At 34.3% G+C, this 22,614-nt stretch overlaps 1 protein-coding gene across 1 annotated transcript in view; it reads right to left on the minus strand.

Annotated features, from left to right (window-relative positions):
- Positions 1 to 22,614, minus strand: part of LOC150104204 (calpain-5-like) — a 150,841-nt gene that overhangs the window by 31,367 nt on the left and 96,860 nt on the right. Inside the window, exon 10 of the mRNA XM_090397307.1 lies at positions 13,479 to 13,675. Within this exon, the coding sequence (XP_090253433.1) occupies positions 13,479 to 13,675 (197 nt within the window). The remainder of the gene's footprint in view (positions 1 to 13,478; positions 13,676 to 22,614) is intronic.

Below are 22,614 nucleotides of genomic sequence, written 5' to 3' on the forward strand. Positions count from 1 at the left end.
CGAACGAAGATGGGCTGGCAATTTGGGATTTAGCCGACCAAACTGTATTCTTATTGGCTTAAACCAATATACAAAATGATGGTACAACATGAAAAAATTTCATGCCGGCAGGGGCGTCGCCCTGTTACACAAGGCCCCTGCTGTTTTCTCCAGGGAACCAGGACGAACAGCAAAAAGTCAGCTACTGGAACAAATCTGAAAGCACACCCCAACTCAATATCACCAGAGTTAAAGATCGGTACTATCAACATAACAAGCCTGAATGGCAAAGAAATGGAGCTAGCTGAGGAATTAGATAAGTACCAGATCGACATAATAGGGGTGACTGAAACAAAAAAGACAAAAACTGGTGAGATCTTTCTGAGCAATAAATACAAAATATTATATTCAGGCAATAACAATCAAGGAAAAGAAGCAGTAGTCATAGTATTCAACACAAAATACGAGACTAATCTTCTTGAATGGCAGGCAGTCTCAAGTAGAGTAATGTGGGCAAATATCAGAATGGGGAACTGGACAATGAGATTTATTTGTGCCTATGGTCCCACAGAAGGTTCTACCAAGGTAGAAATGGAAGAATTTTTTTATGCTTTAGAAAAAGCAACTGACACAATGAAAAAGGAAAAGTTGGTCCTTGTTGGGGATCTAAATAGCAGAGTAGGAAATGACTGTCAGACATACAAAAATATTTGGGGAAAATTTGGAGAAAAGTGCAAAGCTAATAATAATGGCAAATACCTGTTGGATTTCTGCTCAGGACATGGACTAGTTATTACTAACACCACGTTCCAACATAAAAATGTGCACAAATTCACACGGAGAGAAGAGGCAAGGAATAAGAAAAGTCTCATTGACTATGTTATTGTTGATAGTGATGTTTTCTCCCTGGTGCAGGACACCAGAGTGTACAGAGGATTTGAAATTGGAAGTGATCAATATTTAGTCTTGAACAGGATAAAACTGAATTTCATATTGAAAAGAATAACATGTAAGAAAGTTTTAAAGCAAATAAAAGTTGAGCAACTCTCAGATGTGAACTGTACACTAAAAACACGAAGATTATTGAAGAAAAAATGAAAGAGTTTGAGAACAGGAACCAAAACCTCAGAGATTCAGTGGCAAGCCTTGAAGAAAACCCTGATTGATTCAGCCAGAGAGCATGTGGTGAGGTTGTCTGCAAGAATAGAAAAATCAGAACTCCATGGTGGACACAGGAAGTTAAAGAAGCAGTGAAGGAAAAGAAGAAAGCATATCAAAAGTTCCTGGCAAATGTCAGCTTGTGCTCTTAGAGAATACAGGGACAAATGTAAAAAAGCTAAACACTGTGTAAAACTAGCTAAACAAGAGTCATAGGAGAACTTTGGCAAGAACATAGAAAATAAATATCAAGAAGGGGGCAAAATATTCTGGAGGTTGTTGACAAAGCTTAGAAATGGAGGAAAGAGTGCTGTAAAAGGAGTTAGAGATGATAAAGGTGACATGAAAACGGGAGAAAAAAGATATCCTTGAAGTATGGAGTAATTACTTCGAAAAATTGCTAAATGAAACAAGCAGTGATAGCACAGTGGTAAAAAACACTCAACATTCATACAGTCATGAATACATATCCATACTTGAAGTAGGAAAAGCCATCAAATACTTGAAATGTGGAAAGGCAGCAGGAGTAGATGATATTCGACCAGAAATGCTGAAGTATGGTGGTATAAAAGTCTTACAGTGGCTGCACTGCATAGTTCAAAAGGCCTGGACAGAGGGACGAATTCCCGATAATTGGAGTAGAGCTCTCATACTACCCATATATAAAAAAGGAAATAAAAATGAATGTGAGAAAAAGGGGTATTTCCCTACTGAGTGTTCCTGGTAAGATTTATGCTAGTACATTTGAGAAACAGTTGAGAAGGATTGTGGAAGAAAAGCTTGGTGAAGAACAAGCTGGATTCAGGCCAAATAGAGGCTGTCTGGATCAGATTTTCACTTTATGACAAATAGTTGAGAAATCATGGGAATATAACAAAGATCTGTATTTAAGTTTTGTCGATCTGGAAAAGTCATATGACAAGGTGCCAATAGAGAAGCTATTCAATATGTTACAGTTATACGGTGTCAATGGAAAATTATATCAAGCAATACTTAGTCTTTATTTGAGTTGTAAGTCAGCAGTTAGAATTGAAGGAAGTACAGGAAGATGGTTTAATGTTAAATCTGGTGTGAGACAAGGATGTGCATTATCCCCTCTGTTATTCATTATCTCTATAGATCACATTATGAAGGAAAGTGGTATTAAACATGATATCAGAATTGAAGATGTTAATGTCACCTTTTTGCTTTATGCAGACGATGTTATATTTCTAAATATATCCGCTACAAGTTTGCAAGATTCCCTGACTAAATTGAATAACTGTTGTAAGAGATATGGTATGAAGGTCAACAATAAAAAGACACAGACAATGAAAATAGGTAGAATTGTTGAAAATGTCAACTGCTTTGTGAACGGAGAACCAACAGAATCAACAAAGCTGGTATGGTAGGAAGTCAACTGAATAAATTTATATGGAATAAGAGAGAAATTAGTCAGAACACTAAATTAGCAGTATACAAGCCAGTGTTCAAACCAGTTTTAACTTATGGATCGGAGAGCTGGGCCAGAAGTAAAACACTTGACCAAAGACTAAAGACCGCAGATATGAGAGTCCTGAGAAAGATTAGAGGCTTGAACAGATGGCATCAATGGCAATATCATATTAAAAACGAGGATATTTTAAAAGAACTTGACATTGTCAGCATCCAGGAATGCGTTAGCAGAGCTAACTTCAGGTGGTATGGTCACTTAAACAGAATGGGCGAGGAAAGATTTGCAAAACAAGTGTTCTCTGCCAGGTTGGCAAGAAAACAACCAAGAGGAAGACCAAGAAATAGGTGGACTGATGCATTACAAAGTGCCTTAGATGATGGAAATATTTTCTTTCTTTTTTTGAGTGCCATCTCCTATCGGAGGTCAGCGACCACCTTGGCAAATTTTGAGCGATTCTCAGCTATTCTGAGCAGTCTCTCAGAGTTCATACCAGTCCACTGTCTGATATCTACCAGCCAAGATTTTCTTCATCTTCCTTGTCCTCTTCTTCCATTTATCTTCCCTTTTATAATCAATTGAAGTATCTTATATTTTTCATTACGAAGTAGGTGACCAAGATATGCAGTTTTCCTTCTTTTTATGGTATCTAAAAGTTCACGTGATTTCCCCATTTGTTCCAGTACTTCCTGATTGGACGTTTTTGCTGTCCATGGGATTTTTAACATTCGTCTGTATAACCACATCTCAAAGGCTTCAAGTCTTTTTATTGATGTTGTCTTCAAGGTCCAAGTTTCTGCACTGTACAGCAGTACAGACCATACATAGCATTTAACCATGCGTACTCTAAGCTCTAATTTTAAACTGCGGTTACACAGTGTTGATTTCATCAAGAGAAAATTTTTTCTTGCCATTTCAATTCTAACTTTTATTTCCATTTCTGGATTGCAATCTTCATTTAACCAGCATCCGAGATATTTAAACTTTGCCATTCTTTCTATTTGTTTACTATTTAAAGAAAGTGCTAAATTAAGAATTGGTTTCTTACTTATGACCATGAATTTAGTTTTGGTGATATTTATTTTTAATCCCATTTTTTCACTCTCTTCATTTATTAGTTCCAAAAGATTTTGAAGATCCTGAATATTGTCAGCCAGAAGAGCTGTATCATCGGCATATCGGATGTTACTGATGATTTCACCATTTACGCTAATCCCTTCCTTTCTTCCTTCCAAGACTTTTTGAAATATGGCTTCTGAGTAGATGTTAAAAAGAAGAGGTGACAGCACACATCCTCGCCTTACTCCTCGTTTGATGTTAATGGAGTCTGTAATAATGTCATCAACTTGAACAGATGCCTTTTGGTTCCAATATAAGTTTTCAATGATCCTGATGTCTTTACCATCTAATCCAATTCTTTTTAATAGTACAATCATTTTAGCATGTTGGACTTTGTCAAATGCTTTCTCGAAGTCGATGAAGCAAATGAATATTACCTTGTTTTGGTCAATACATTTTTGAAATAAGATCTGAGAACAGAAAAGGGCCTCTCTTGTTCCCAAGCCATTTCTAAAGTCGAATTGGGTATCACTGATGGTGTCTTCACATTTTCTTTATATTCTTTTTTGAATTATTTTCAGAAACATTTTGAGAACGTGACTCATTATGCTGATCATTCTATAGTCATTACAAGTTTTCGCATTTACTTTTTTAGGTAGCATGATGAAGGTCGACTGTAACCAGTCTTGAGGGATTATGCCTGTATCGTAGATCTTATTAAATAGCTTTACTAATATGTTAATGTTGTCACCTTCTAATAACTTTACTATTTCTGCTGGTATTCTATCTGGTCCTAGGGCTTTACCATTTTTAGCTGAGTTTAATGCACATTCTACCTCTGATTTTAGAATGCATGGACCTTCCATATGTTCATAAGTATTTTCTGGGTTCTGTCTGTTATCAGTAAAGAGTTCTTCTATATATTTCACCCATTCTTGTATTTTTTCATTCTTTTTGAATATAATTTCTCCCTTTTTGTTTCAAAGGATACAGAATTGTTTTTTCTTACAATATACCTGAGGTATCTTTCATCTTTTTGTGTAGATTAAAATTGTCATGTTTTTCCTGTAGAATTTCTATTTCTTTACATTTTTCATTCATCCAGATTTCTTTTGCTTTTTTGATCTTGTGTTTAATAATTTTCTGAACCTCTGTATATTTTGTTGGATTATGATTTTTATATGATCTGCGTTGATCCATGAGAGAAAGAATTTCATCAGTCATCCAATCTTTCTTTTTTACTGCTCTATTAGGACATAAGGTATTGGTACATTTCTCTATGAAGACAGATTTCAATTTGTCCCATGATTCATCAACCCTCATGATGTCATCATTCTTGATAAGTGCTAGCTCTTGATTCAGATCTTGACTCAATTTGCTTCTTATCTCTGTGTTTTTTAATTTTCCCAAATCAAACCTTTTTTGTTGATGTTTCTTAAGCATAGCTTTCAGTCTAAGTTGTAACTCTGCCACGAGTAGGTTATGATCAGAAGCAATATCTACACTAGGATAGGTTTTTGTACTCTTTATAGAACTTCGAAATCGTTGATTAATTAGTAAGTAATCAATTTGGTTTCTGACTATATTCCCATTATTATCCTGTGGTGATCGCCAAGTATACAATCTTCGAGGTGGTAGCTTAAACCATGTGTTTGTGATTATTAGTTCCTCTTCCTGGCAGAATTGAAAAAGACGGTCACCTCTCTCATTTCTTGTGCCCAGTCCATGTTCGCCAACTACATCTCCACTTCTACCTTTCCCAACTTTAGCATTGAAATCACCCATGACTATGTTAATATCATGCTTTTTTGTGTTTTTCATTAGTTCTTTTAATTGATCATAAAATTCTTCAATCTCGGTATCACTCTTGTCAGCAGTAGGGGCATAGACTTGTATAAGATTAACATCTAGTGGTTGTCCTTTCAGTTTTAATAACATCATCCTATCTGAGTAAGGGATGAAGCTCAACAGTGACTTATTGATATCTTTTGTTTATTATTATTCCAACTCTGCTTTGATGGTTGTTTTCACAACTTCCAGAGTGATACATTGTCATGTCATTGACTTGAGTTTTGCCTGATCCTGGCCACCTAACTTTATTTTATTATTATATTTTATTTTATTATAAAATTCCAATTTCAAGTCTTTTCTTGGATAGCATTTCTTAGCTTACCTGCTTCATACAAGGTTCTGACATTCCAGGTTCCTAGTTTTACTGAGCGCACCATGTTGAGCCCGGGGATTCTTCGCACCCCTGTCCCATTTAAGGGATGCTGGTAACTCGGGGCCATTTGTGTAGATTTGCTCGCCATGGTGGTTAGTCTGGAGAGAGAATAGAGCAGTAGTTTCTCCATTTGCTTTCTGCTCTGCAGTATTACAGACGTACACAATAAACTGTATTGCCATCTGCAATTTTCTAATCACAAGCTTTACCGTCATCATGAGACGGTAAATCCTTTATTGATGGAAATATAAGATCTGATAATTTTGGAGTCTTGACAAGTAACAGACTGATTTGGAGGAAAATTGTAGATAGGAAGTTAGTAATGATGTAAATTTTTCGTGCAGTACTATCATATCCTGTACACCCCTTAAGGGTACATGTCAGGAAATTGATGATGATGATTACTAAGAATGATCTTCCCTGTTTTGATCTTAATAATACTGACCTCGGTATCTGTACCTAGCTTTTTATTCATTTTTTTTAAAGAGAATATTATAAAAGTGTGCCAACCATGGTAGCCACTTGACTAAGTTAATATCTTTGCTTTCCAATCCCACTATAGTGTGAATGTTTGCAAGTAGTTGGGCAGCTAATGATTTTAATCATCCAATGTGAGACTGTTATCCTGCCTGGAAATCTGATGGGCTTGAAAAAACAGTTCTAAGTTTGGTCTCTATGGCAAGGGTTGGATTATATACTCTTATCATACCCAAGCTTTGAACTGAGTTTATCAGTTTCTGTTTGAATTGAGTTTATCAGTTTTTGCATGGAATTATAAGACTTTCTCTGAAAATGAGGCACATATTTTAAACAGAGTATGGTTTTCTAATGAATTCAATTTTCATGTAGATGCTCAGAATTCTGATTATTGGACTATACAAAATCCAGATATTATTAGTATAATATCTAGATAATCTAATAATCCATTACATCCTCAATGAGTTCAGTGTGCACTTTTGTACTGTCATGTTAGTATGTGTTAATCAAAAACTCAGTCAGTTCACATGTATATACCTTGCCTGTTTTGCACCAAAATCAGGACTCTAGTCTTTGTGTTGCTGCTACAATTTTGTTTAATTAGTCCGTTGATTACACCATGTTGTTATAGTCTCGCGTATTGTGACAAACTGTGTTTTTGTGCTCTGAAGATGCTGGTTATAACACCAGCAAAATATCAGCAATAAGTTAATAAATTAATTATTTACTTATTTTTCTGTGTTCTAAAATATACCGTTAAAAAATAAACAACACTAATATGACAGTATTGGCTAACATTTTTCAACTGAAAACAGAGTGTCAAACAGATTTCTACCTGAGCACCCTGTTTAAAGTGGAGGTTTTGGCTGGCCATCCTGTAATTATGGAACTTTTTCCTGTGCAGATATCTCAAGGAAACAAGTGTTCAACTAACCCTTGCACAAATGATAATTTGAGAGGCACAATATAGAAAATGTTTTCATAGAAACAAATTGTGTTACTACATCATTCCACTTTCACATATCTTATAGGAAAGCAGACATATCAAACAAGTTTCACTTGGAATTTGTATTTCCTATGTACTATCATTTTAAAGAAAAGGAAAAAAAATGTTTGCATGGATTTTTTTAATTTTATGAGTAAACAAATGAATAAAAAAAATTTAACCTATAGATTGTAAAACTATATACTCTGAACTATATATATTATTTCATCTTCCTTTTAATGTTAATAGTTTAATAGCCTACTGCTGCCAAATAAATTGACTTTATATATATAATAGATGATCTCTATTCTACTCCCTCTTCAATCACTTTCTCTTGTTTCTGCATTATCCAAGTTCAGCTTCAAATACTATCAACTAAGTTGCTGAATGAAGTAGTGCTTCTATAGCACAATTGGAAAAATGATGGGACATTGTGCCCTTCAAAGAAAAAAATACCAGCGTTTGATTCTCATCAGTGAGAGAAAATTTTATATGGACTTTTTTTAATTGAAATAAGTTATATGATCTCTTATCGAGGCAGCAAGCTTTCTTAGGTGGGAGATGAATTTCATCACTGGGCATCAGACCATGATTCATTTAATGGAGACTTAAAGTGGCTTGAAAAAATTCCATGTTTAGTCTCCAGATCAAGGTTTCCAAGATTATGTAGAAATAATTCTTAGCCCACCCACCTACAGTATTAATATACTATACGTTTTAAACCTTTGTGGTTGGGAGTCATATAAAAAAGTAAATACACATTAAAATACTTGCTATTTGGGTTCTATGCAAAGGATATATAGAGGCAAAAAATCAATGATCTCTCTCTCTCTCTCTCTCTATATATATAGAGAGAGAGAGAGAGAGAGAGAGAGATCATTGATTTTTTGCCTCTATATATCCTTTGCATAGAACCCAAATAGCAAGTATTTTAATGTGTATTTGCTTTTTTATATGACTCCCAACCACAAAGGTTTAAAATGATAAAAATCAATGATCTCTCTCTCTCTCTCTCTATATATATATATATAGAGAGAGATCATTGATTTTTTGCCTCTATATATCCTTTGCATAGAACCCAAATAGCAAGTATTTTAATGGGTATTTACTTTTTTATATGACTCCCAACCACAAAGGTTTAAAACGTATAGTACATTAATACTGTAGATGGGTGGGCTAAGAATTATTTTTACATAATCTTGGAAACCTATATAATCTTTTCTACATAACTTTTACATAATCTTGAAATCAAAAGAACAAAATAAATAAAGATAACGAACCAACATCTAATAAATAATTTAAAATTTACCTCCTAGAACAGGAGATATATAAAAGCAGAATAAGAGATAAAATAAAACCAACCACAAACAATATTGAAACTGATTGGAAAAATATAAAGGAAACCACACTAAAAGCAGCAGAAGAAAGTTTAGAATACAAATCAAGGAAAAACAAAAAATGGCTCAGAACTTGGAATGATGACTTAAAGGAATTAATCAAAAGGAAAAAACAGGCTTTTAAAATCTATCTGCAAAATAAAAACACTGCTGAATATAAACAATATAAGAAATTACGGATTGAAGTCAAAAAGCTTTCCAGAAGTATACGCATAGAAGATTGGAGTAAATATGTTAAATCACTAGAGCAGGATATATCACTGGGAATAGGTTTAAAAATTTTCAGGCAACTACAAACGGCAGAAAATGACCAATTAAAAAATAATCTAATTTCCAAAGAGGATTGGATGGAACACTATAAAATATTGTCGAATGAAAAACAAAAAATACAAAACAATGAAAAAACTCACAAAATTGAAGATATCAATATACTGGAAAGTACAGAAGAAATAGTAATGGAAGAATTAGAAAAAAATTAAAAAACTCAAGAAATAGAAAAAGCCTGGGCCTGGATGGAATATGCATTGAGCTCTTTAAATATGCAGGCAATAGCTTAAAAGAAAACCTACTTAAACTCTTTAATAATATCTGGAAATATCAAAAGATCCCGAAAGAATGGGAAACTGGAGTAGTAATAAATATTCACAAAAAAGCGCCCAAGGACAAATGTGGAAATTATAGAGGCATTTTCACAATAAAACAGATCATAGAAAAAAGAAAAGAATTTAACTATTAATTGACTACGAAAAGGCATATGATAACTTGAACAAAAATCTACTCCGGAAAATATTACAAGACGATAAAATACCTCCTAAATTAATTAAAGCAATAAAAAGTCTATACAGAGAAACAAAAATTTGCATCAAATTGCAGATGGAACATTATCAGAACCTATAACTATAAATAAAGGAGTAAGACAAGCTTGCAGACTATGCCCAATCCTATTCAACATTTATATAAACAGAATCCTAAAAGAATTGAAAGCAACTGTCCAACATGGAATTAAACTAACAAATAATAAACAGCTAAATACAATACTTTATGCAGATGATCAAGTACTAATTTCAAACTCAGATGATAAACTCCATATTGCAGCTAACCATCTAAATGAAATAGTAAAAAAATACAAAATGAAAATATCTGAAACAAAAACAAAAGCTATGGCAACGTGTGGAAACACCATTCAAAATTATGCTTAACAATTACTAAATATATGAAGAGCCAAAGGCTTCAATTCGGCAACATAACTTATTTAAGTTAAGGGATATTACATCCCATATTGTTTCTTAGCCGAATAAGAAACTCAAAGAGTTTCATGCTGAATATAGAAACTATAGCGGCAACTGACCCACTACCTTAAGGGTCAGTTGCCGCTATCCAGGTATTTGCTTACGCTTGGAATTGCCGAACTTTATATAGTTTCTATATTCGGCATGAAACTCTTTGAGTTTCTTATTCGGCTAAGAAACAATATGGGATGTATTATCCCTTAACTTTAAAAAAATGCTTAACAATAAATTAATACAATAAGTTACAGAATTCACATACTTAGGAAATATAATCTCACAATACAATACTGATTCAAACTTGGAAGCAAGACTACAAATTTACAATAGAATGAATGGCATAATTAAAAGAAATTTTTGAAAACAAATGACTAAAGAAACTCAATTAAGATTACATAATATGATCTCTAAACCATCTCTCAAATTTGGAAGTGAAACCTGGATTCTAAAACAAAGAAACAGACAAAGATTGGAAGCAGCACAGATGAAGTTCCTAAGACCTCTCCTGGGACTCACTAGATTAGATACAAAGAACATCATACAAAAAATAGAAGAATATCAGCAAAATTGGCTAAACCACATAGAAAGGATGAATAACAATAGGATTTCCAAACTAGCATATAAATATAAACCTACAGGAAGAAGAGACTGCGGACGTCCAAGACTAAGATGGAAAGACCAACTTCATCTACAGAGCAGGAAGAGGACATAAAAAAGCCTATACCTGAATTGCTCAGACAACGACATATATATTATCAAAAGATTTTGAAGATAGATGCTGAAAGTTTTTCAATCAGTTATACCATAAACTAAAGATGCCAAGAAATTATATTGTTGGTTTCATCCTTTATCCTAGTGTAAGCAAACAAAGCTTGCATGCAAAATAACTTCAAGACCGGGCTACTTATATAGAGAGGCTAAAGACTTCACATAAGTTGTCTTAGTATCCCATAATGCAATGCAATTGATGTAAAGTCATTAGCTACTATATACAAGTAATCAACATGTGAAGTTACTTCACATGCACACTTTGCTTACATTTGGATAAAGGATAAAACCAAAAATATAGTTTCTAGCATCTTTAGTTTATAGTTTAATTGAGTGAAAAAAACTTTCAACATCTATCTCTAATCCAGAGTATTTTAGTAATAGTGTGTGTGACACCTTTTGATTACTTGTATATGGAAATATGACTACTTCTTTACTTCAACTCTGATATCGCTTCTGGGTTTGGCTCCCACCTCAATAAGGGGTCTGCTGGAAGAAAACCACCCTACTCCACCATTGTAAATTTAAAAAGGAAAGACTATTTTTGGAATCTGCAGTAGCACACAGAATCAACCTAATCTTAACAAACACAGATGCTTGATTTCCCAAAATTTGGGAAACAATAATCATAAGAGGTTCCAGTTTACATCCTAGGCTGCCTACAAATGTCCATAGAGGGTGCACCACCTAGATAAGACTTTAGAGTCACATGTTTCATTTAGTATTGTGTTGTGTGTATGTGTGTTGCAAGTGTTATATGTACTCCCTGAAGATGTCTGTGACTGAGACGAAATATTGGTAGCATTAAAATTAGTTTTTAATCCTTTCCTAGTGCTGTCAATACTCTATTGACAATACTCTAGTCTATCAATACTCTATTGACAATACTCTAGTCTATCAATACTCTATTAAACCTCCAACATGATGTCCTCCCATACTTAGACCTTAACACATGACTGAGCAGCTAATATATCCACTGTCCAACCAACGGGATGTGGGTTTGAATTCCACTATGGACATGGATGTTTGCGACTGTCTTTAGATGGGAGATGAATTTCATCATCCTGTGTGAAACCATTATGTTGCTTATCGAGGGTCTGAAGTAGCTTGAAAAAGTTGCATGTTCAGTCTCTATAGCAGGATTTCTGGATTACATAAAAAATAAAAATACTGAAAAAAAAAGCAAATAAAATCTTTAGCCCATTAATATACTAATATTGTGACTTCCATCCATGAAGTATAACATATATTTCATGGATGGGAGTCACATAAAAAACATGTAACAAATATATGCATTACAAGGTCTGTATAAAAATACAGTACATCAGGTGCAAACTATAAAGATGTGCTAAAAACTATATAAAAATATGAACTATTTTTTTCTTGATGCATTTAGAAATAAAAAAAAAACATTTTTATATAGTTTTTAGCATAACATTGTGTTCTGCATGTGAATATAATCCTTGTAATATATTTATATATTAATTATTTTATTTATACATTTATATATATTCCTTATTAAGAAATTCTATATTTTCCTCCACAAGTATACCTGAGCATGTGCAAATAGTTTGTTTGCACACAATGTTATGACTTGAATAAACAATGAACTGAGCAACTGATTTCAAGTTGCTTGAAGTAGTCAATATGGTAGAAGTTACCAAGCATGAACATGCTGCCTTTCATCAGATTATGTTTAGAAAATACTTTACAGAGCTAATACAGTTTGTGTATTTTGAAGTCTCACCAGTAAGTGAGTAACAAAATGATACATAATACCACAAGCTCACTTTCAATATATAAAAACAAAGTGATATATCATCTGCTGAAGACACCACATAAATTGAACATTGGCCTCCTTGGATGTACTATCTCTACCCTACTTATCCAAAAACATTGCTTCTCTAGTTCAGATATTGTAATGACATTAGTATCTCAACTAATATCTATCCATCTTATCATTTATAGTCTTAGAAAAACATGGTGCATCACTTTATTCTAACTTCACTCTGAATTTAAGATTCACACATCCTCAAATATTACCTCATGCTCTACATACATCAGATAACTCGGGGATGTCAAGGAAATCAAGGAGTATCACACAAATGGTTAACTATCATACAGTTTCCATAATGCAAATACTGTCTGTACATAGTTTTTTAGGACTTTTTTTTTTCATTTGTAAAAGCAGTTAACCTCCTTATAATAAGTTGTTCTAAGTGTCCACTAAAACACTCTTGTCTCCGACATGCAAAGTTACTACACTTTTCCATGTGGCAAACTTATATATTAGCTTTTATTATATTTCAAGTGCTGGAAAGGAAGGGATGGGTGTGCTTTCCGCCACAGTAGATACTTAGGGCAACCTACAGTGAAGCTACTTCCCCTTAATCATGGTTAGGAAGAATCGTAGCATGGTAACTTATTTGCATATGTTACAGTGGATAAACATAAGAACATAATCCCTTAAAAAATATAGTCAACTATCATTATAGCAAACTTATAGGGACAAAAGTAATGTGTTATAGTGGAAGGTGTGCTATACTGAATTTAGAATAGCATTAATGCTATGCAGATTAGCTATCACTTCTCAGTAATTTGTTACAGCGATGAATTCGCTATAATGATGTTCACTACAGAGAGTTGACTGGATAATATATATTAACAGACCATTTATAAATCTACTTTATAAAAATATAGGGTAAAAAATTACTTTGCATCTGAGTCTTTGGGAGTAAATATACGAAGCATGAATTCTCCAGTCTCTTCAGCTTCAAATGTTGTAGGAATTACTACATATCTGCCTGCTTTCAAATTACACTGAAGAAAGACGCTTCGAGTTCGAATATAATCTGAACATGCTGCCTTTTCTTTTACAGTATGAACTCGATATTTTCTGTTTTCTTCTACCTATTATTTCGAAAGGGAATCAAGTAAAGTGAACTGTAAAGTTTAAGGGATAAGAACATGAATAACCTTCAGTGAAAGAATATTTTTATACTTATTCCTTCAAATAATTATCCTAAAGTTTTGAAAACAGAATCCTGTATTAAATAAGATTTCTTGATGAATAATCAAATCATGATTTATGGGAAATTAAAGAGACTTATTACATTCCTACCGATAATTCAGTTACTTTAGCAAAACAGAAATAAAAAGTTAAAATAATCTTAATATAAATAATGAAAATATTATTGTTATGTTTCTGAAAATGTGCAAGATAATGAAATATAACATACACCTGTGCTATCCAACTTCATGCTTGGAATCAAGAAGTCGTTTAAAAAAAAAAAAAAAAAAGACAGCATGACTGAAAGAGTTGAAGGAGATAAGTAAAAGTTTGTCAGATTATTTGCCAACAAATGAAGTATAATAAAGGAAAATTTATAGCAGCTAAACTACAAACATAATAGGATTTTGGGATAAAGATGGGAGAACAAACCAAAATAGTTATTTTGCAAATGATTAAAAAATGAGACAAAAAAGGTACAAAAAATTAAATTAATCTACTAACACTTTTATTTCCAAAGGGTAGAGCTCCTTTAGCCTTAATTAACTTTTTTTAAAGATCAGCAGGTAGCTGATTTCTGCACTTTGGTCCTGACAGCTGAGTCAAGGCTGTTAAATGAATCAAGATATCAGGGAAAATATTGCAGCTGATGAGTACTGCCATCTCAATGTTTTAAACCTTAATAGATAAATTTTGCAACTGTGCAAATAACACAGCTGATATTTTTGAGTGTTAGGTTAAAACCTGAGTTTCTAGGAGGGAAAACTCAGGTTTTAACCCCAGAACTAAAACTTTTACCTTCAAAGATTGACTAACTCAGGAACAGGCCTTTCTTTGGCTTGTAATTGTAAGAAATGCCATTGAAGTTTGCATCTCTTCAGGCAATCTAACATATAGAAGCAAATGCATTGCCACAAGGCTACAGAAGTAGTACTCAAGAAAAGATGTTGATTGACAAGAAAAGAAAATGACGAAAACATGGAAAGAGTATTTCTCTGAGTCTTGTAATTGTAAGAAATGCCATTGAAGTTTGCATCTCTTCAGGCAATCTAACATATAGAAGCAAATGCATTGCCACAAGGCTACAGAAGTAGTACTCAAGAAAAGATGTTGATTGACAAGAAAAGAAAATGACGAAAACATGGAAAGAGTATTTCTCTGAGTTATAAAGCTCTGGGAAAATTCAGATGTTATTAGAAGCAGAAGATGAGGATGGCATGGACAGGATAGTGCAGAGAACAGGATTACAATGGAGGAAGTAAAGGCAGCTATTAAAAAAATGAAATCAGGTAAAGCACCAGGGCATATATCAATGCCCTGGTGCTTTACCTGATTTCATTTCATGCTCCAGCAATGATTAAATTTATACTGGATGCTCGAGAAGTTTTGTCACTTTACACTCTGAAATAGGTATGGAAAAAGAAAATTCCAAAAGAGAAGAAGTGGTAGTCATAATACCAATATATCTTAAAAAGGAGATAATAGAGAATGCTGCAATCACTGAAAAATACTTCTCAAATGAGTTGTTGTTGTTTTGGAATTATGCCAAATAAACTAAGATTACGGGGTCAGTGCACAATTAAATATGCATTTCTGTCCAGTATGTTGGATGAAAGAGACCAGCTAACTCACCTTCAATAGAAAATCCTTTTTTAAAAGTTCATCACATCCGAGATGGGATTTGAACCCAGGTCTTTTCAACTAAAGTGCATAGTCAATTCAAATTAGGTCCTCTCACCATATCTACTAAGATATGAGCTTAATGGGAAATCAGTTGAGACCTGGTGTAGGTTTGAAGTAGGCAGACGTACCCAGTATTAGAAAAGCTTTTGAGAGAATCCCATGAAAAGAAATTTGAAGCACCGTTATAAAAATATTCGAACTAATTTTTTCAATTCAGTTTATATATAAGTTCTGCAGAAACTAAATCAAGACTGTTGATGGGTTTACAAGAATTTCAAACAAATAAGTATTCAACATGGGGTTTTTATACTTAATTTTAATGACATTATTTAAGAGTGAAAGTTTAGGATGAGAAAATCCCAAGCAAAAAATTTGCAAAAATGAATCCTTTCTCCCTCACTCTATATATATTATCATAATTCATTTTTACTCGGTTGGAAATATTATTAAAAAGCTTTAATGACTGATACCGAGAGATAAAAAGATGACATGATATATTTGAAAAGATAGTACTAGTTTACTAGTTTCGTTGAATTGATCAACATCTTCAGGTATCACAATCAAAGAAATATATAAAGAATTACAGAGACTTAAAATTGCATTAACAGAACAAGTACAAAAAGACAGTAGCGTGTTTGAAAACAAAATGCGAGCTTGAGTTCCAAATAGACGTAGACTACGCGCTGTCACGAGTGCGGCAATGCTGAACATAGGCAACGTGTGCGTCACAGAGATTGAAACTTAGGCTGCTGTTGATATGGTCAATATGTTGTTGAACTCCTTTTTCTTAAAAAAACTTTTATTAATAATGGTTTCTCTCCCAAGAAAATTGACAAATTTCTTTCCCCCAGTCATCCAACTACTTCTGAAGATCCCTCTTCCCCCAGAGCCTTCATCTCTTTGCCTTACATCAGCTCTCTTTCACCAAAACTGGCAAAAATTCTCAAGAAGTTTAACTTCAGAACTTGCTTCACTACGCTCCCAAAACTTCGTTCAATACTTAGTAAACCTAAAGAGAAACATCTTCCAACTCAGTTTCCAGGAGTGTACAAGATTTTATGTGATTGTGGAAAGACATGCTATGGCCAGACTGCTAAATCCATCCTTCTACGTTTGGAAGAACACTGTAGAGATATCTCCTATAACAGGACTAGAGCCAGCGCTCTCTCTAGCCACGTTCTCTTTTCAGTTAACTCAGACGAAGGCTGCCAACATATTGTGAACTGGACTCAAACTTCTAATATCCATGTGTGCTATGATGAGCTCGAAAGAAAGATTGTCGAATCTAGAGAAATTTCTCTAGATTCTCCCCATATCAACAACAGCCTAAGTTTCAATCTCTCTGACGCACACGTTGCCTCTGTTCAGTATTGGCGCACTCGCGACAGCGCGTAGTCTACGTTTATTTGGAACTCAAGCTTGCATTTTGTTTTCAAACACGCTACTGTCTTTTTGTACTTGTTCAGTTAATGCAATTTTAAGTCTCTGTAATTCTTTATATATTTCTTTGATTGTGATACCTGAAGATGTTGATCAATTCAACGAAACTAGTAAACTAGCAGTATCTTTTCAAATATACCATGTCATCTTTTTATCTCAGTCATTAAAGTCAGGTATCAGTATCAGTCATTAAAGCTTTTTTAATAATATATATATATAAAACCGCACGGTTAGCCTAGTGGCTTTGCGCTTCGCAACCGTATGCCTGGGGAAGGAGTGTCCCAGGTTCGATTCCCGTTGTAGACGTGAGGAATTTGAGGATCTTCCTCAGGCATAGCCAAGTTAGCCGGTCTTGGGCGCGGTCAGTAGGGTTTTTTCTGCCAGTTTATCTGGCGTTTTTCATCCCGCAAACAGGCCCCGTGAACATACGCCTCTACAGTCAAAAATATATCCCCCCCCCCAGCGGCAGACCAGGCGACGGGTCGGTTGGGAGTAGTACTAACAAGAAGTCGCATCTAAAAGTAACACGCGGACCCTGCACAGGAAGCAGGAATAACGCGTAGAAGAAGAAGAATAATATATATATATATATATATATATATATATATATACACACACACACACACACACAAAGAGATAAATGTAACTAAAACCCTGGCATTTATAGTAGATCAGGAAGAAGTTTTGTTTAGATTATGGTGTAGATTAAACTTTTGAATACATTTGAATTCAAAAGTTTAACACCATTTGGATAGTGATGAATAGTCAACCAGACAGCAGTCTAATTTAGACTATGAAAATGCTATTTAAGAAAGGTTGTTACAAAGAAAATGTAAGATAGAATTGGAAAGTAAACTATGAAAAAGAATATTGGAACAGTTTTTACAAGTAAGAATACAGGAAGCTCAACTCAGGTGGCTTGGGAACCTGAATAAAGTGCTGCTCTCTGGATAAATTCAAAGAACAACACAGTCTGGGAATGGAGAAGTAACAGAGTCTGACCTGAGCTACAACTGATTAAAATGGAAGATAATGTGAAGGAGTACTTATGAATAAGAGGATTGGTGGGGAAAGAGGCAAGGAGAATTATGCAGAGTAAGACAGAATGGCAAGCTACTCTATAATTTAAGGCAGATGAGGACTGACTAAGTAAGAATTAAACTCCATATATGGAGTTAAAAAAAAGCATTTTAATGACTTTTAGTATCTTTAGGTAGAAAATGAGAACACTGAAAACCAATGAAACACCTGTACACAGCTCACGTAGTCATCGCAGTAAACTTTTTTTTTACATCTTGGTACACTTCTGTAGCAGTATTTCCTAATTTACAGTAAAATTTTATTACAGCTCTTCGCTCCATTAAGCAACTTCTGACATGTTCCACTCACACACTTATATTGACACTTGCCACATGAAAACTGCTGCATCACAGGTACAACTTGACTTGAAAGTTGCACTTGCAATCACAACACACTCTAACAGTCAGAACTATGAACATGTTTGTTACTTTTATTCAAAAGGGCTGTCCTGTAAAAAATCAATCTCATTACTTAATAGGCACACTGCATAAAATGTTATTTGCGCTGAAAAGAGCTAAGCTTGCCTCTTTCCTACATAATGTAATTCATACAGATGGTGAAAACACTGGGGTTACCATATATCCTTACCTTACACTTGACTGAACGTCACACTATCTGCCTGTAGCACCTTCAATTCTAATTCAAGGCTTTAAATAATGTCTAATTATAAAATATATATATACAATGACTCTCTATTATATCTAACATCATCATCATGCACCCTCAATGGGTGTACAGGATATGATAGTACTACATGAAAAACTTATATCACCACTAACTTCCTATCCTTATATTTCTGTCTTCTATGGCACTTTTTACTGTATCAATCCACCTACATCTTGGTATTCCTCTGGGTCTTTTTCCTGCCAACCTGGCAGAGAACACTTGTTTTGCTAATCTTTCCCATTCTGTTTAAGTGACTATACCATCTGAGATATTAGCTCTGCTAACACATTCCTGGATGCTAACAATGTCAAGTTCTTTCCTAATATTCTCATTTTTAATATAATATTACCATTGATGCCATCTGTTCACGCACCTAATCTTTCTCAGGACTCTCATATCTGCAGTCTCTAGTCTTTGGTCAAGTGTTTTATTTCTAACCCAGCTCTCAGATCCATAAGTTAAAATTGGCTTGAACACTGTCTTGTATACAGCTAATTTAGAGTTTTGACTAATTTCTCTCTTATTCCATATAAATCTATTTATATTTGACTTCCTACAAGATCAAATTGTTGTTTCTGTTGTCTACTTTCATATTTAATTTACCATTTTCACTAAAAATCGTGCCTAAGTAGCTGAAATGCTTTACTTGTTCTATAGGTTCTCCATTCACGATGCAGTTGATATTTCTGATGCTTCTGCCTATTTTCATTGTCTTTGTCTTGTTATTGCAGATATTCATACCACATCTATTACAACAGTTATTCAATTAGTCAGGGAATCTTGTAGACTTGTAGGATTTATTTAGAAGTATAACATCATCTGCATAAAGCAAGGAGCTGACATTAACATCTCCAATTTTGATATCAGGTTTAATACCACTTTCCTTCATAATGTAATCCATATAGATAATGTACATCCTTGTCTGACACCAGATTTAACATTAAACCATCTTCCTGTACTTCCTTCAGTTCTAACTGCTGACTTACAACTCAAATAAAGACAAAAGTATTGCTTGATATAATGCCCCATTGACACCATATATCTGTAGTGTTTTGAATAGCTTTTCTCTTGGCACCTTGTCATATGCCTTTTGCAGGCCTAACACCATATAATTGTAAATTATTTAAGACTTTAGAAAATGTTACTTTCTAAAGTAACATTTTCTAAAGATTTGGAGACATGTCATTATTATTATTATTATTACATAACACCTCTAGGGAGTCCAATGACTCATCAAGGGAGGGCACTTACTCTAGAACTCTATCTGCACCACTCCAACTACCTTTATCATCTACACGAACGCCATCTACTGCCAATCACCACTAGTATTTTCACAGACAATCACAAACATCCATGCCCACAGCAGGCTTCGAACCTACAGCCTTCTGGCTGGAGCGTGGATATGCCAACCAGGCCACCAACAAATTTTAAGGTGCATTATAATACATTACAATGCACAATAAAATATGTAAAACAGTATTCAAAGTTTTTAGAGACCATAAAAAAAGTTTCATATCTTGGTGTTAAATTTAAAGCTTGCCATGCTGGAAAAATTAAACATATTTTCTAAACTAAATTATATCACGCTATATATCATGTGACAAGTAATTATATATGTTATTATTCATATTTTCATTTATATTTTCAACCCAGTGGAAAAACTTGTCACAGTACATCTATGAAGCCACAATATGCACTTAATAAACAATGGGCTCACCACTATCTCCCCAGTTGCTAACTTTTATATAGAAGCTTTTGAGCAATGTGTTCTTGATTCCTTTACTCTAAAATCTACAGTGTAGCTCAGATATGTTGACGATGTTTTCATTATCTGGCGACATGGTTGACAAACTTTAAACACATTCCTCAGCCACCTGAACAAACAACATGAACGCATACAATTTACTATTGAAATTGAAAATCAGAACTTGCTCCAGCTCCTGGATACACTGGTCACACGTCTTATCTTCCCTCAGACAGTCTATCCTTCATGGTTTACAGCAAACTGACACATACTGGCCAATATATACGCTAATTAGCCAAAGAGCTGCGGGTTCGAATCCCACCGTGGGCATGGATGTTTGTAATTGTCTGTGAAAATAGTAGTTGTGGTGGTCGGCAGTAGACGGCGTTGGTGTAGTTGCAGTCAGTTGATGGATTGAGTGGTGGAAATGGAGACATGTAGAGTAGATGCCCTCCCTCGATGAGTCTTTGGACTCCCTGGAGGTGTCAAATAATAATAATAATAATAATATACATGCTAACTCATATCACCACCCATCGCAAAAATTTGGAATCATTAACACCTTTAAAAAACAGAGCTATAACAATTTGCACTAATCAACAAGCTCTTAAACAAGAATTAAAGATTATTAGCAACACATTTATAAATAATGGCTATAACAAAAATACTATTAATAAAGTTCTTCATAAAACTTCATGAGAAAAGAATATACAGGGTGTTCGGGATAAATTTGACAGTTTCGTAAGGAAAAAGAAAATCTTCTTTGTATCTATTAAATTTAATGAATTGACAAAAACACATTACAGGCAGAGTTAATTACAATACTATCAACAAGATTTACTCAAAATAACCACCATTAGCATTGATCACAGCTTCAATTCTGCTTCGGAACCTCGAACAAGCTGATGCTACAGTCTCCCTGGGAAGGGCTGCAAAAACTGTTTTAATTTTATCCATTAACTGGGCTTTTGTATTACTGGAAGTGCGATTGGTGTCTTTTTCAACTGCGCCCCATACAAAATAATCCATGGGGTTAAGGTCTGGGGAGTTTGGAGGCCAAACATTTGGACTGGTGAAGTCGTAGAAATTTTCAGACAACCATTTTTGACTTTTCCCAGAGGTGTGGCAAGGGGCCGAATCCTGCTGCCATACATACGGCCTACCATTGGCTACCCTTGTTATCCAGGGCTTGACTACAGTTAGCAACTCCACGAACAAAGCCCGAATTCCAATGCCAGGGTTCTTCAACACCTGTTCCTGCAGATTTGCGAGGAATTCTGCTGTACGAACGCAATCAGATCGTCTGCTAGGGATCTTTCTTCTTGCTACATCCTCGTAGTCACCATTGCAAGTCTCTAGTTCATGCCTGATTGTTTTTACTGTATTCAGGGAGCATTGGGCAGCAGTCGTAATATCCTTATTTTGATGGCGGGCACGAATCATCATGATACAAGTTATTCTCTTCCATGATTCAGGTGGGTTCCAGCTATCCATCCTTTCTGACATCTTGTATATGAATGAAGAAGGGTCCAAACTTTTAAATGAAGAGAAGTGTGTGTTAATACATGTAACTTACGGAAAAATATAATTAATTATAAATATGTCAAATTTATCCTGAACACCCTGTATATTACAGAAAAACCAGCCATCCCATACATTAAAGGGTTATCAGAAAAAATCAATAGAATTTTGAATCCTACATCATTATAATCTCAATGCCACTTTTAAACCACCTATAAAATTAAAAACATATTCAACTCCTCTAAGGATCCTCTCCTCTCATTGGCACATCCTGGAGTTTATTGCATCTACTGCACCTGTAACTTACCTTATATTGGTGAAACTGGACGTACAATTTCTATACGTAAAAAAAAGAACACAAAAGACGCATTAAATATAACAATTTTGGTGAAGCAGGCCTCTCAGATCATGCTCTCAACACCCTACACCAAATTGATTGGGAGAGTGCCTGCTCTTTACATCATACAAAAACCTGGTATGAAAGAAAATTTAAAGATGCCTGTGAAATTCTGATTACCACCCTAATCTCAACAATATTGGTGGCATAAAAATTCCAAGAATTTTGATGGCACATATTCAGCCTACTTAGTATCTAGCATACTTTAGGACTTGAAGTAATTTTCAGCTTTTATTGGAAACTATTCCATACCAATTGGTTGAAATTTATATGTATAATAACAGTTTATTTATTTATTTTATTTTATA

Source organism: Typopeltis vanoorti, chromosome 8 (genome assembly GCF_054136105.1).
Source record: "Typopeltis vanoorti isolate ZY-2024b chromosome 8, IOZ_Tvanoo_1.0, whole genome shotgun sequence".
Lineage (NCBI taxonomy): Eukaryota > Metazoa > Arthropoda > Arachnida > Uropygi > Thelyphonidae > Typopeltis > Typopeltis vanoorti.